General features: G+C 42.1%; 1 protein-coding gene across 1 annotated transcript; it reads right to left on the reverse strand.

The window, feature by feature from the left end:
- Positions 1–2,917: 2,917 nt before the first annotated feature.
- On the reverse strand, positions 2,918–8,357 carry LOC119161708 (uncharacterized). Its single transcript, XM_037414237.2, has 5 exons — positions 8,230–8,357; positions 7,217–7,278; positions 6,082–6,180; positions 4,414–4,440; positions 2,918–3,127 (listed from the first exon to the last, which is right to left on the reverse strand). The coding sequence occupies exons 1-5, from the start codon at positions 8,309–8,311 to the stop codon at positions 3,071–3,073; spliced, it is 327 nt and encodes a 108-aa protein (XP_037270134.1). The 5' UTR covers positions 8,312–8,357; the 3' UTR covers positions 2,918–3,070.
- Positions 8,358–12,345: the final 3,988 nt, after the last annotated feature.

Here is a 12,345-nt window from a genome sequence, read left to right on the forward strand (position 1 = left end):
GCAACATGAAGCCTGAACGCAGTGGGGAGGACATGAGCAAGTTTATTGACGACATGCTCGATGTCGGTGAAAGGACTGTTCAGGGTGAAAAAGGAAGTTAAAGCTTCGCATTTTTCGGGTGGCAAATTGACGACGCCCTCGCGAAAGCACACGCGCGATGCGGAGGAGTGAGGAAGCAGAGCGAAGTTCGACAGCTTCGCGTTGTGTGCACTGAGGTCACATGTGCACGATTTCTTTCGTCGCAAGGAGATACCGACGCCCGAGAAGATAACTGCCGAGTTCCCGGAGCGTATGGAACTCCCCTCACTGAGGCGCTGTGCAGTGTATCGCCTGCTTGCTGATACCGGCTCAAGCATGAAAAGAGAAGCCGCAACTCGCTCCTTATCAACCGGGATGACATCACCGATTGGCTGAATCACTACCTCCATGACGTAGAGCATTACCGGGCGGAAGGCTGAAAGACGTTCTACCTGGACGAAACATGGGTCATGGCGGGACACACTCAGTCGATCGTGTGGACAGACACCATGGTGCAGAAGCGCGGACGCCTGCTCACTCGAGCAAATGGCATGACGACAGGTCTAAAGCAGCCTTCTGGGATAGGTCAGTGCCTGATCGTGACGCACATAGGCAGCGAGGATGGCTTCATCGGTGGCTGCTTGGATATATTCCGAGGCCAAAATGCAGGCGACTACCACAAAGAAATGGACGGCAATCGCTTTGAGGGATGGCTGAATGACGTTCTGCAGATGTTGCCAGCTGGTAGCGTCATGTTTTTTTTTTTGACAATGCGCCTTACCATAGCCAATGAGTAGAGTAATTGCCTGGAAGAAGGAAGATACACAGGAGTGGCTCACAAGCAAGTAAACCACCTACAGTAAAATGATAATAAAGAAGCAGCTGCTTGACCTAGTGGCATCTGTACAGTCACGCTTTCTGAGGTACATCGTAGACAATTCAGCAGTAAGGGCCGGTTGCATTTACTGAGATTCCCGTCGTACTATTCCGAATTTATTCCCATTGAGCTTGTGTGGGCCAAGGTCAAAATTGTTGTTGCTGCGGACAACAGAGACTTCAAGCTGTGCACGCTCGATGCCATCTTGTGAGATAAAATCAAGCAGGTAATGGTGGAAGACAGGAGGAAGAGCATTCAGCACGTGATGGACGTGCAGGCAATGTTTATACTTCTCACGTCTGGGAGAAAGCATGTTCAACCCATCATCATCCAGCTGGGTGAAAATGACACTGATGAAAGCGACGACCACTGTGAGCTCTCTGTCATCGAGCCACTTGATGAAACATAGCGGCTTTTAATAATGAAAAAAACAGCCCTTATACGGCTACTAAATATTTGCCCAGTTTGTTTTCAAGAGCCAACCATCCATTCCATGACCTCTCAAACAAATAAGCAGTTTAATTTATGACGTATTGCTTTCATAGAAGTTCAATTCCGATAAGAAACGTCCTTCACACATCACGCTTGATTCGAGAAGTGCCATCAAATCACATTTCATTGCGGGAATATCTGAATTGAAACACTGTTGTTAACCCTGATTATCCTTGGCGAGCTCTAAATGCTCAATCAGGCAGCCACCGTCAAGTTCGACACGCTTTATTGTTCTATTAGCAGTCTGCAACGGAAGTTGAAGTGTTATCATAGCCAGTGCTGGTGAAATAGCATCAGTCAACACGAAGCTGACAGCCACTGTTAGCAGCTTACTTGCGAAAGCCAATTCATATGGCTTCATTGTTTATTTTAGTTATCTGGCTCACACAAGTAATGCAAATAAGAGAACAAATATAAAACATCATTACCTTAGTGAGGCCCGAAATACTCTTTCAGGCAGCCACTTTCGAATGTGACGCACCCCGTTGTGAAATAGCAGTAGTCGGGGTGCACTTGATGATTCTGTCACCAGTGTGCACTGAGAATTGAAATGTCACAGCCATCGTTGGTTAAATAGCAGCAGTCAACATGGAACTGACAGCCACTGTTAGAAGCGAGGGCGGCCATGTTAGGCATGTTCTCCGTCGGCTGGGTCCACGGCTAGAGTGTAGTCCGGCGCACGACGTCACCCGAAGTGCCCGTTTATTGGCTGAGGCTCGTACACATCCGCCTTTGAGGAAAAAATACCGCTGCCTTCCTAAGTTGTACCCGACTATACACGCTTTTTTTCCAAATAATGTTTCGCGCATTTACGTAGCTCTGTGGGCACAAGCCTGATTTTGATTTGATTTTTATTAAACTCAATAAAATCACCCAAGTATCTTAACCACACGCCGACATTTTTAAAGGCAGCTTCTAATAAGGCTCTTAAGGCTTTCGTCTTAGTAAATCAAACGTTATTCACAGTACAATGGCTCACATCTCCTACTTGCTACAATGACATACAGCTGAGTGGACAGAAACTCACTCCTTCTGTGTTATGATCTTGTTACATTATGTTTGTAGAGTTTTACGCTTAATAAATTTCACCTGCCGCGGTGGTCTTGTGACTAAGGTACTCGGCTGCTGACCCGCAGGTCGCGGGATCGAATCCCGGCTGCGGTGGCTGCATTTCCAATGGAGGCGAAAATGTTGTAGACCCGTGTGCTCAGATTTGGGCGTACGTTAAAGAACCCCCCCCCCCCCAGGTGATCGAAATTTCCGGAGCCCTCCACTACGGCGTCTCTCATAATCATATGGTGGTTTTGGAACGTTAAACCACACCATCAATAAATCAATTAATAAACTTTATCAACAACGTCATTCTTGTTCTAGATTGCGTAACGCAGATTTTGATACACCCATTCTTCGCCTATTGCTTAGAGTTATTCAGATTATGTGATATAATGTGCTAGCTGTAGCGCCATTCACGTGGACATGGCGTAGAGCCACCAGGACTCGAACACAAAAAAGAAGGGAGACTCAAAAACGTAACATTAAGCGGCTCTCGTAGCAACAACCAAAAGAACAGTGGTCCTAAATGACGGACATTGCAAGCACACTTTTTCTTTTCTCGTTGCTACATGATGGGAGCTTTTTTATTGTGGCTTTCTCTTTTCTTGCTAGAAGCTTCCCGGTGCCATATTATTGCTTGTCAAGGCACGAAGTGAAGAGCTCACGGATCTTAAGCACGTCTTCATTCTGTAAAAGTGATGAAGAGGATAGGCATCTTTTAGTACAATGGAACACTTGGTTTGTGTCTCACAGTTGTTTTCCTGTGCCTAATTGTTTCAAGAAAGGTGCAATAAAATCAACAAGTAAAAATGTTCATATTTTTTCATCTTGTCTGGCCAGAAGATTCAGTGGGAAACGAGTTGAAGCCCTTGACAAAATAACAGTTGCACGTTTTTTTTTAATACTGTGTGTTTTCATGACACTTTTTTATGGTTCATAATGAAAGATCAAATACAATATTAAAAGGGGAATGGATGGAGAGAAAATTGTTGTGATCATTGCAAAACAAATTGTCGCAATGGTGCATGTGTGCAACTATTTATAACGTTGTAGGAATTGGAAAATTCCATTGCCAGAAACTTAGACATAAAAAAGGTAAAATGTCTCTCCTATGCTGGCTGAACAGTCATGCTTGCTGCCAGTATCAAACCTGACGACATAGCGTCCTCTCATAGTTTTTTGTAGGGAACTTTAATAACCATCTCAACTATTCGCAGTGCTGCCAGCTGATTTCAAGTACAACGACTTTAATGGCCGAATTAGTTCCAAAACCATTTGAAAGCCGCATTGCTGTGGCTTGAGAGCGGCAAGCCGAATGGGCTTTTCGTGAGCTGTGTCTTACATGAGGTAAAACAGCCGCACAAGATACACGGACCTCAATGCTATTGATGATACCATGATGAAATTAGCTGGAAAGAACAAGTATTAGCATTCAAACTATCAAATCTAAATTTTCTAAATTATGCGCGTATACTTAGCCCCAGTATGTGCCACTAGCGCGTTGACAGAATTAAGTATTAATATAACAGTTATTCCCTTCACTTGAGCTAATGTGACAAGAGATCTGCCAGTCTACAGTCCTCAGCAGAACATGGAAGCTTCCATCTCAATTCACATTTACGAACAGTGAATTGGAAAGACGCATGCACTACCACCGCACTCCTGGCATCTTCAGGTGATGGGTAAAGACTACGTTGGAGTGACTCGTACTAAGGGTTCCGGACCCTACGATATACAAAACAGTGCAGAATCATCCGTGCTAACAAAGGCTTTCTCACGTTTTAGAATTCTTCGTATTACGGGGCATCGGCGATTTGTGATATCGGTCCCATTATTATCAGACACTACTGCAACTTTGCATGATAATAAGCTACCTCGTTTGACGCCTTCAAAAATAACTTAATAATCTTAGTTTACGGCAGTTTATACCGTAAGTCCCTTATAAATAAAATTTAGATGAAAAAAGAACTCACCAGGAAAATTCCTTGCCCCACCTTCACCTGGAAGTTATTAAAAAGAAGAAAGATTGGCTGTATTGTGGCATCAGGGCCCACAGATTAGTACACTCAAGTGAAGGCCATTTGTACAAAAACATCTCTTTCACAGCACCCTGTCCACCCTTTGTACTAGAATTTATATAAAAATACATTAGTACGGCCTCTTGGGAGAGCTAACGTCGCATACATGAAGGGTAGCATTTCGGACACGTGGACAAACTGGCACGAGGCAAACGTTCTGTTTGTGGCGTGCCAAATAAGAGTTGGTCTGCGTGCTTCTCATTGTGAGCGTCTTCAAAGCGCACCCCTTCCAGGGTACAAATACTCTTTAAAAAGAGTTCTTAAAGGATTGTCCAGAGGTAACCGATGTCTTTGCACTGAAACGTCTCCATGATTGACCAAACCAAGAGGTTATGAATTTCGTCTTCGTCGAAATCTGACCGCCTTTGACGGGGAATCGAGCACGGTAAATTGCGAACACGCAAACTCAGCTTCAGGATGCTAACGCAGGTGGGCTTTCCCTGTGTGGTGGGATTTTTTACGTCTCCGCGCATTCACAATTACTAAAGGAACGTCCAACTCGAGGCCCAGCCCAAAGGTTGTGAATTTCTGATTGTGTACAAGGCTGCAAAAGCTCTTGAAAAAGCTGTCATCCCACAGTTCGCTACATTTTGCTTTACAATATTTAAATTGGAACTTAACGAGCCCCATCGAAAGCTTCTGCGAATATTTCACTTTTTCTATCAAGAAAGATCTGTTTTATTATTCTAATAATAATAATAATAATAATAATAATAATAATAATAATAATAATAATAATAATAATAATAATAATAATAATATATTATTATTATTATTATTATTATTATTATTATTATTATTATTATTATTATTATTATTATTATTATTATTATTATTATTATTATTATTATTATTATTATTATTATTATTATTATTATTATTATTCCATTTTTTTTACCCTGCTAAAGGCTTATGGTATCATATTGGCCCATGTACTGACTACAATATTTAACAAGTGTCTAAACTCTCGCACATTTCCTGGCTTGTAGAAAACTGCGCAGGTTTTTTTTTTAGTTTATAAGCCAGGCTGCAAAAATTATCGCTCGACTTCACTACTGTGTGCCACATCAAACATCTTCGAGCACTGACTCTTAAAAACATATTTATGTTAGCGTTACTATATATTTGATTCCAAATCAACATGGCTTTCTCCCTGACTGTTCAACTACAACAAATATTGCTAGTTTCATGACACAAATCTCTTCTTTTATTTCTCAAAGAGGACCGGTTGATGTTCTCTTCTGTTTCCTGAGCAAGGCTTTTGATGTGTCACCCACTCGCTGTTCACGTTTAAACTTGCAAACTTTGATGTTTAATCGTCTGTTGTGGATCTCCTCCACAGCTATCTGCATAATATACCATGTTAAATTGTTGTTAATGGCCAAACGTCTTCCTTGTACAAAGTGACTAAAGTGGAGTCCCTCATGGGTCTCCACATTACGTGTCTCTGTCAGTATATTAAGGTAAGAATAGTATTTGCCCGAGGGCGTATGCTTGATAATTATTGCGGTGAAGAATATTATATGTACCAAGTACATCTCGAGAAACATTAACAGAACTTACAAGAGAGCCTTGGAATTCGGTACAGGCTTTCTTGATTCCACATTTCATGTCTTCGCCGCAATGCAACGCCTTCATCACGGCCGTGAGCTTAGTCATAACCTGTTAAAGCAGCAACAACAATGGCAATTCCAATAATAACAGCAACAGTGTTTAGTAAACCTGAGTAGAACAAAGATATGTTAGACGAATTCTACCCAACCCCAGGTGGTCGAACTTTCCTGATCCCCCCACTACGGCGTCTCTCAATATCGTAAGGTGCTTTCGGGACGTTAAACCTCACATATCAATCAATCAATTGAATTCTACCTGGGTGGCTGTCTGCCTCACTGCTTAAAACTGAGACGTTCGAACATGATGATAGCTCGCGCATGACACTCACAGTATGATGGGTGACCTATAACGATGACAGAACGGCGATTTCGCAATGATGATGACTGCAAGACAGTGTGCGAATGGTGGAGGCTGAAACAAAATCGAGTGCACCACGGCTGTTGTTGAAACTGAGCTACATTAAAAAGCCTGAAACTGATGAAAATACGGAAGGTAATGCTTTTTTTTTTTCGAATGACTTGTTTCTTTGTAAGGCACAACCAAACCAATCCAACTGACAAGTAAGTAGAGGAGAGCCGGGGGACAATATTCACTGTGTTTTACCTGTGACGTAATGATTATGACATATATTGGAAGTCCTTAAAGTGGTCAATAAAATATGACGAACGCAAACGCAAGATTGAGAAAGAAATGTCATAACTCAATTGAGCTTGCATTTTTAAGTAACACTATATTGCCGCTTTTGGCGTTGAAAGAGAGATGCTGCCCGTAGTTTGCACAGTAAGCAATCAAAGATGACTTCTTTTCAACGTTACTAATGGCTGCCGTCCGAATCACCTCTTTGAGCCATACAGCCATGTTCAGGTGCAACGACACTCTTCGTTCGCGCTGCTTAGCGTGATCGATTCATTCAGACAACATACGTCGAGTGGTCGAGGGGGTCAATGCTAGGAGGATCACAAGCGAACTGCTTTACGTCGACAGAATCAGTGCGCATAATCTAGAGCTTTCCTAATTACTTTTAAACTAGCAGCCGGTCAAAAATGTCAGCTCATGGCGAGAAAGCAGCGCTAGATGTACGTACCTCGGTTTCACTTTTTTCTTTAACACAGGTTATCAGAAAATCATGATCTTTGTCGTCCAGCTCTGAAAGTTGACGGAAAAACGAAAGAAAAAGACCGTTAGTTTAACTAGGCACATAAGCAAACAATGAGCTATTTTTCATTGGAAACTTTTGTGACGTAATTCCTTGCGAGCTACCCCACAGGAAAAAGAAAAGCAGACTATGTTTAAATTTCTTCCTTTTTGTCTTCTTTAGCTTGTAACTGGTGGTGTGGCGTCAGTAAGTGACTAAAAAAACTGACACCAGTACACATACTATCTATAAAGTGTTGCTTTTTTTTTCTTGGAGAGATTGAGGGTAGTAGCCAAGATCGCAAATGGTATCAGGGACTTCCGTCTCACGCCGTGGATCCTTGATTGCTTATCGAATGTTGTGGGGATGTTCTCTTCTGTCCTAACATTCCCGGGTTAGAACGGAAGCGCTTATGCAGCGAGGGTGATTTAGCGACGATTTATTTAATGCCGGATGATTTAGCTACGAAATATATGTTGCAGCAATTTGTCTCTTTTTAGTCCTTCTTCGATGCACTTGTCACTACGTACCAATGACAGGAGTCTGGCACACTTTTGCTATCCCCGTTTTTTGTTATTTTCATCTACCATCTCTGAATGCGTAGTTATCATTTTAGGACTACTAGAGAAACAACAGAAAAGCCTGATAAAACCACTGCAACACTAGCCCCGTGGCATAATTAAAAATTCTGCATTGTTCCAGCACACATCTTGGATACAGATGACCAGGACCTATGCTTCGTAAATAGTTGCGTAACAAAGAGTTTAATCCTCGGCCCCAAAGCGTAGGAGCACTGAAGTACTGTTTTGTAATTTTGTGCTGCAGCTGACAGATGGTAGAACGCAGGGAGTGAACAAGAGAGTGTAGGAGCATGTTGCCATTACGGCTTTAAGTCCCAGTACTGATATTCTTTAGTATTGTAATGTGCACTACAATAAAGTGAGAAAAGCTGAAATACTCACCGCAGATTCTGGGTAATTTGTTGGTTTGGGCCCAGTCGACGCAGAGGAAAGCGACGAGCAGGAGGCACAAGTACGTCTTCATGGCGATTTGTTCCCCCAGGATGCGGCAGCCTATGTCTGAGCCGATTGCTGTACGGCGCGTTTATAAGACCTACAGAGTCGGCGCCTATTACATGCCAAGCGGTCCTTTCCGGTCTTAATAATAAATAAATGAAAAAAAAAACAGCTGCGAAACACTATACACCCCAACTACGGAGCTGTAGAGGCTCTTCCTCCAGACATTATGCTATAGTTTGCTCGAAGATTCACCAAAGAGCACGTGCGGTTGCCTTGTCTCTAACCGATCGTATTTCTTCGGAGTGCACGCCAGCTCATTGTCAGCCGTATGTCTATCTTTCTAGAAAGGGAAGGATGCCCAAGCGTCATCTATTTTTTCCTGAGGAGCACAAGCCTCCTATTTTGCTTGATTACATGGTGAATACCAGAAGATGACGACGACTGCAACACAATACTTCCGCCAATAATACAAATGGGATCAAATGGCAATAAAATAAAAATAAAAAGAATATAACAGCAATCAGAAGACAAATTTAAAACATCTCAAACTATTCATAATCTAGTTCCAGGCAGTACCGATTGTCGCCAGTAAGCAGTGCCGAAGGACGCAGACATGGAGGCTTTTTTTTCATACGAATGAAATAGCATGAGCGAATCTCCAAGCCCTGTGTCACAGCTAGATTTTCCTTATAATGAACGATTTTGTTCTATATTTATGTTCTGTACACGTGGCCCTGTGAGATCGAGTATATTGCTGGTCATTCTGGAGATGGCTTTAGCATTATAATCTTATATTTATTGGTTGACCTAATAACGTACAATAGTTGAAGTGAGTTAGATGCCACCTTAGGATCACTGTAGCTAATCTGTCACAGCTAGAGGTGTTAGTGCGTGTCGATGAAGTATTCTTATATGGTCGATGGTGGGCCCATAGCATATCCTTGTGGGGCTGACGAAAGCTTGGCGCGCAGGCAATGCGTCGGAAGAAAGTAAATGTTACCGACATGAGTTCTGAATGCTTTTGAAAAGCCTTGAAAATGCAGTAAAACCTGATGTGACGGCACGACTAGGTCATGACAGCGTTGATAACAGTATGGCGACCATGGCGTGGTGTTTACTCATCCGATTACAACTTCTGCAACTCCTTCTCAGCAGCCCCAAGTTGTCCCAAATCCAGCAAAGGTGTGAAGATAAGGAGACGAATGAAGTGCTAATGTTTGATGAACGATTTACCAATTGTATAATTAGAAGTTTTATGCCAGTATTTAGTATGCCTCACTCAGATAGCGCAGGCTGGTAAGCCTAAAATATGTGACAGATAGACTGCTCTACATCTTTCTTACTCAGGTAGAGCCAAGGGAAGATTCAGGTAAAAAATGTCCTAGAAGCAGTGCCTGTAGCAAATTTGGCATCAACTGCTTCAAGAAGACGTGTTATTTCCAACTGTAGGAGATCATATGCGTGTGTATGTTTTTATTTAAACAGTAATCCTATTTTCCTAGATCAAATAATTTGAAAAATAAGAGTGGTAAAAAAAACATTAGAGTGCGGGTACAAGGCCGAAGCCATGAATGCGATAGCAATATTATAATCAAATGCTTTCACGTCCGATATCCGTTCGTGCCAAACAATATTACTACAATATTACACGTTCTATTGTGAAGCCTGTATTACGGTCGCATGTGTTTGTAAAGCGAGAACTATACTTAGTGCATTTTCAAGCAGAGGCAGTTATTTTCACTATGCTTTCGAGCAGAAACGTGGCTGAGTGGCGGAACACCTGCTTGCCACGCAAACGGCCTGGGTTTGATCTTTCCTCGGACCCGTATATTTTCATTTTTATTCATTTTCATTGTGCTTGAAGTTTTGTTGCGTACAAGATGACGGTGTTTCACTCACAACTAACGATAGTGACAGCGAAACCGAGGCCTTTACAGACGCTAACGTAGCAATCTCTTTGACCCGAGCTCTTTAACACTATCGCGTTAAAAACGCTTGCTGTTTAAATGAAAACTTTAAGGGACCCGCGCTAAACTGGAGAGGGACTATCTGTACAAGCATTTAGGATTTAGTTTCAAGGTGTGTTTGGTTCATCAGCTGTATGGTTGCATATTGTATGTCACATTTGCGTCGTGACATAAAGAATTTCGCAGGTTATCAATTTTCACAGAGGCGATTCGTTGCTGAATTTTTTTTGTTTGCTTGCCTAAATACCATGTATGCCAATAATTACTACAGGATAATAAGAACAAGCATGAAGTAATTGAGATGCGAAGTTGAAACAAAAAAGCTACTTTGTGGAGAGGGTAATAGTTTGGAGTAGCTACCCTGATCAAATGACACATTTCTAAGAAGTATTGCATGTACCTGGAATGAAAAAGGCAGGTCATCTATACTCCATGTCACGAGTAACTTGCACTGCTGCCAAGGTGTAAGCAAGGGAGATCTTTGCGCATCAAAAAGTTGCCTCACATATGCCATCTGAACCCTGCCTATTTTGAAGGTTCAGACATTTCTAACAGAGATGCTGCTACACTTTTTGGGCGTGTTGAAGAGTTTTGCATGACGAAGCAGAAATTAGGTATAGCGTAAACAGCTTCAATTTAAAGATATCTAATTGAACACGTGAAAGTTTGGGATGTTGATAACTTTTATATACGACAGAACACAACTTCCCTATAATCCCCAATGAATATAGGACGCCACACACAGTGTCCGAACACAACTCAAAGTTGCTAGTACGAACTCTCGGGACGACAAGCAGAAGGGTGCTACACACAAAAGCGCTAACTTCCAACTCGTTGAATATTGTGGAAACACGTGAAATATAAAGGTGACCACAAGCTTGCGCTGCTTCACATTCACAGATCCACAACACCCCAGAGTGATAAGATTCAGCTCTCAAAATACACAACAGTTACGCACGAAAAATAAAAATAAATGTTATAACTAAATCACGTTGCACTATCAGGTGGTATGCCTACAGAACACAAATATTTCCTTGATATAGGAGTGGAAAGCACGCTGATACAATCGATATTATGCCAGCTCTGCGGCTTCCACTAATTTTCACGTTTTTTTTTTTTTGTCGGCATGAGCGAGAAGCACTGCGCAATTTCAAAATTTCGGCGTGGAACCGCTGCTTCGGTGATTTTTTTCATTTCTGGCTAATATTTGCTAATAGATTTTTTTTATTTTTGGCATGTTATAACTGTCGTTGTTTATCTTAAAAGCCTAATCTTATCATTTCGAGGTGTCGTAGAATGGGGCATGAGAAGCTGTGAAGGCGCGCGGTTACCTATATTTTGTTTCATTCCATTATGAAAATTCGGTTGAAAGCTCACGCTTGTGTTTGTCGCATTTTCTTGTCTGTCGTCCCTGAAGTTTGCGCTATAGCCGTTCAATGGGGGAGCAACAAACCTAAACAAGAACATTGCTATGTGAAGCCTCGAGTACGCCTAAGAAAGCAATGGGCGAATTCTTACTTATGTGCGCTAGCAAACGCCATAAAATAATAATAAGCAAAGTGTTGACAAGAACCTACGTGAGGAGTGTAGTGCAGAAGCCGAGTTTTCTCTGGTTTTGTAGAAAAACGGCTACAATTATACTTTCTACGTGAGATCGGGAACGCTCCACAGGCCACGGGATCAAATCTATAGGCTGCCGCTCAGATTTCGGTGCATAACCCTGGTGGTCGAAAAAACCAGAGCCATTCACTACGGTGCCTATTATAATCATACGGTGGCCTTGGGACGTCAAATTTCACATATCAGCGTCATTATCAGAGATGGAGAACGCTGACGCCCCCCCAATGGGACTGATTACCGGTGGTTGCGTGTGATTGGACCGTAGTGGATGTCGGAAGATCGTGATTCAAAGTAACAGAATGAAGATTTCTTGATTTGAATAACATTCGCATTCTTAAATTGGATTTGAAAGCCACAAAAACCCCTAAATCACGCGGCCTTCAAACTGCGTGAAGCCGTATTTAGGATCGATGTAGTACTTTGCATCAATGCAATGTAATTTCGGCCGAAAATGGCCATCTCTAAATCATTA

Source organism: Rhipicephalus microplus, chromosome X (assembly GCF_043290135.1).
Source record: "Rhipicephalus microplus isolate Deutch F79 chromosome X, USDA_Rmic, whole genome shotgun sequence".
Lineage (NCBI taxonomy): Eukaryota > Metazoa > Arthropoda > Arachnida > Ixodida > Ixodidae > Rhipicephalus > Rhipicephalus microplus.

Excerpts from the sequence above, each read along its gene's own strand:
- LOC119161708 (XM_037414237.2), bottom strand. The coding sequence starts at position 8,311 with ATGAAGACGTACTTGTGCCTCCTGCTCGTCGCTTTCCTCTGCGTCGAC. Across the intron at positions 7,279-8,229 it reads CAAATTACCCAGAATCTGCG|AGCTGGACGACAAAGATCAT; the intron begins GTGAGTATTTCA and ends GTCAACTTTCAG. Across the intron at positions 4,441-6,081 it reads CCGAATTCCAAGGCTCTCTT|GTGAAGGTGGGGCAAGGAAT; the intron begins GTAAGTTCTGTT and ends AATAACTTCCAG.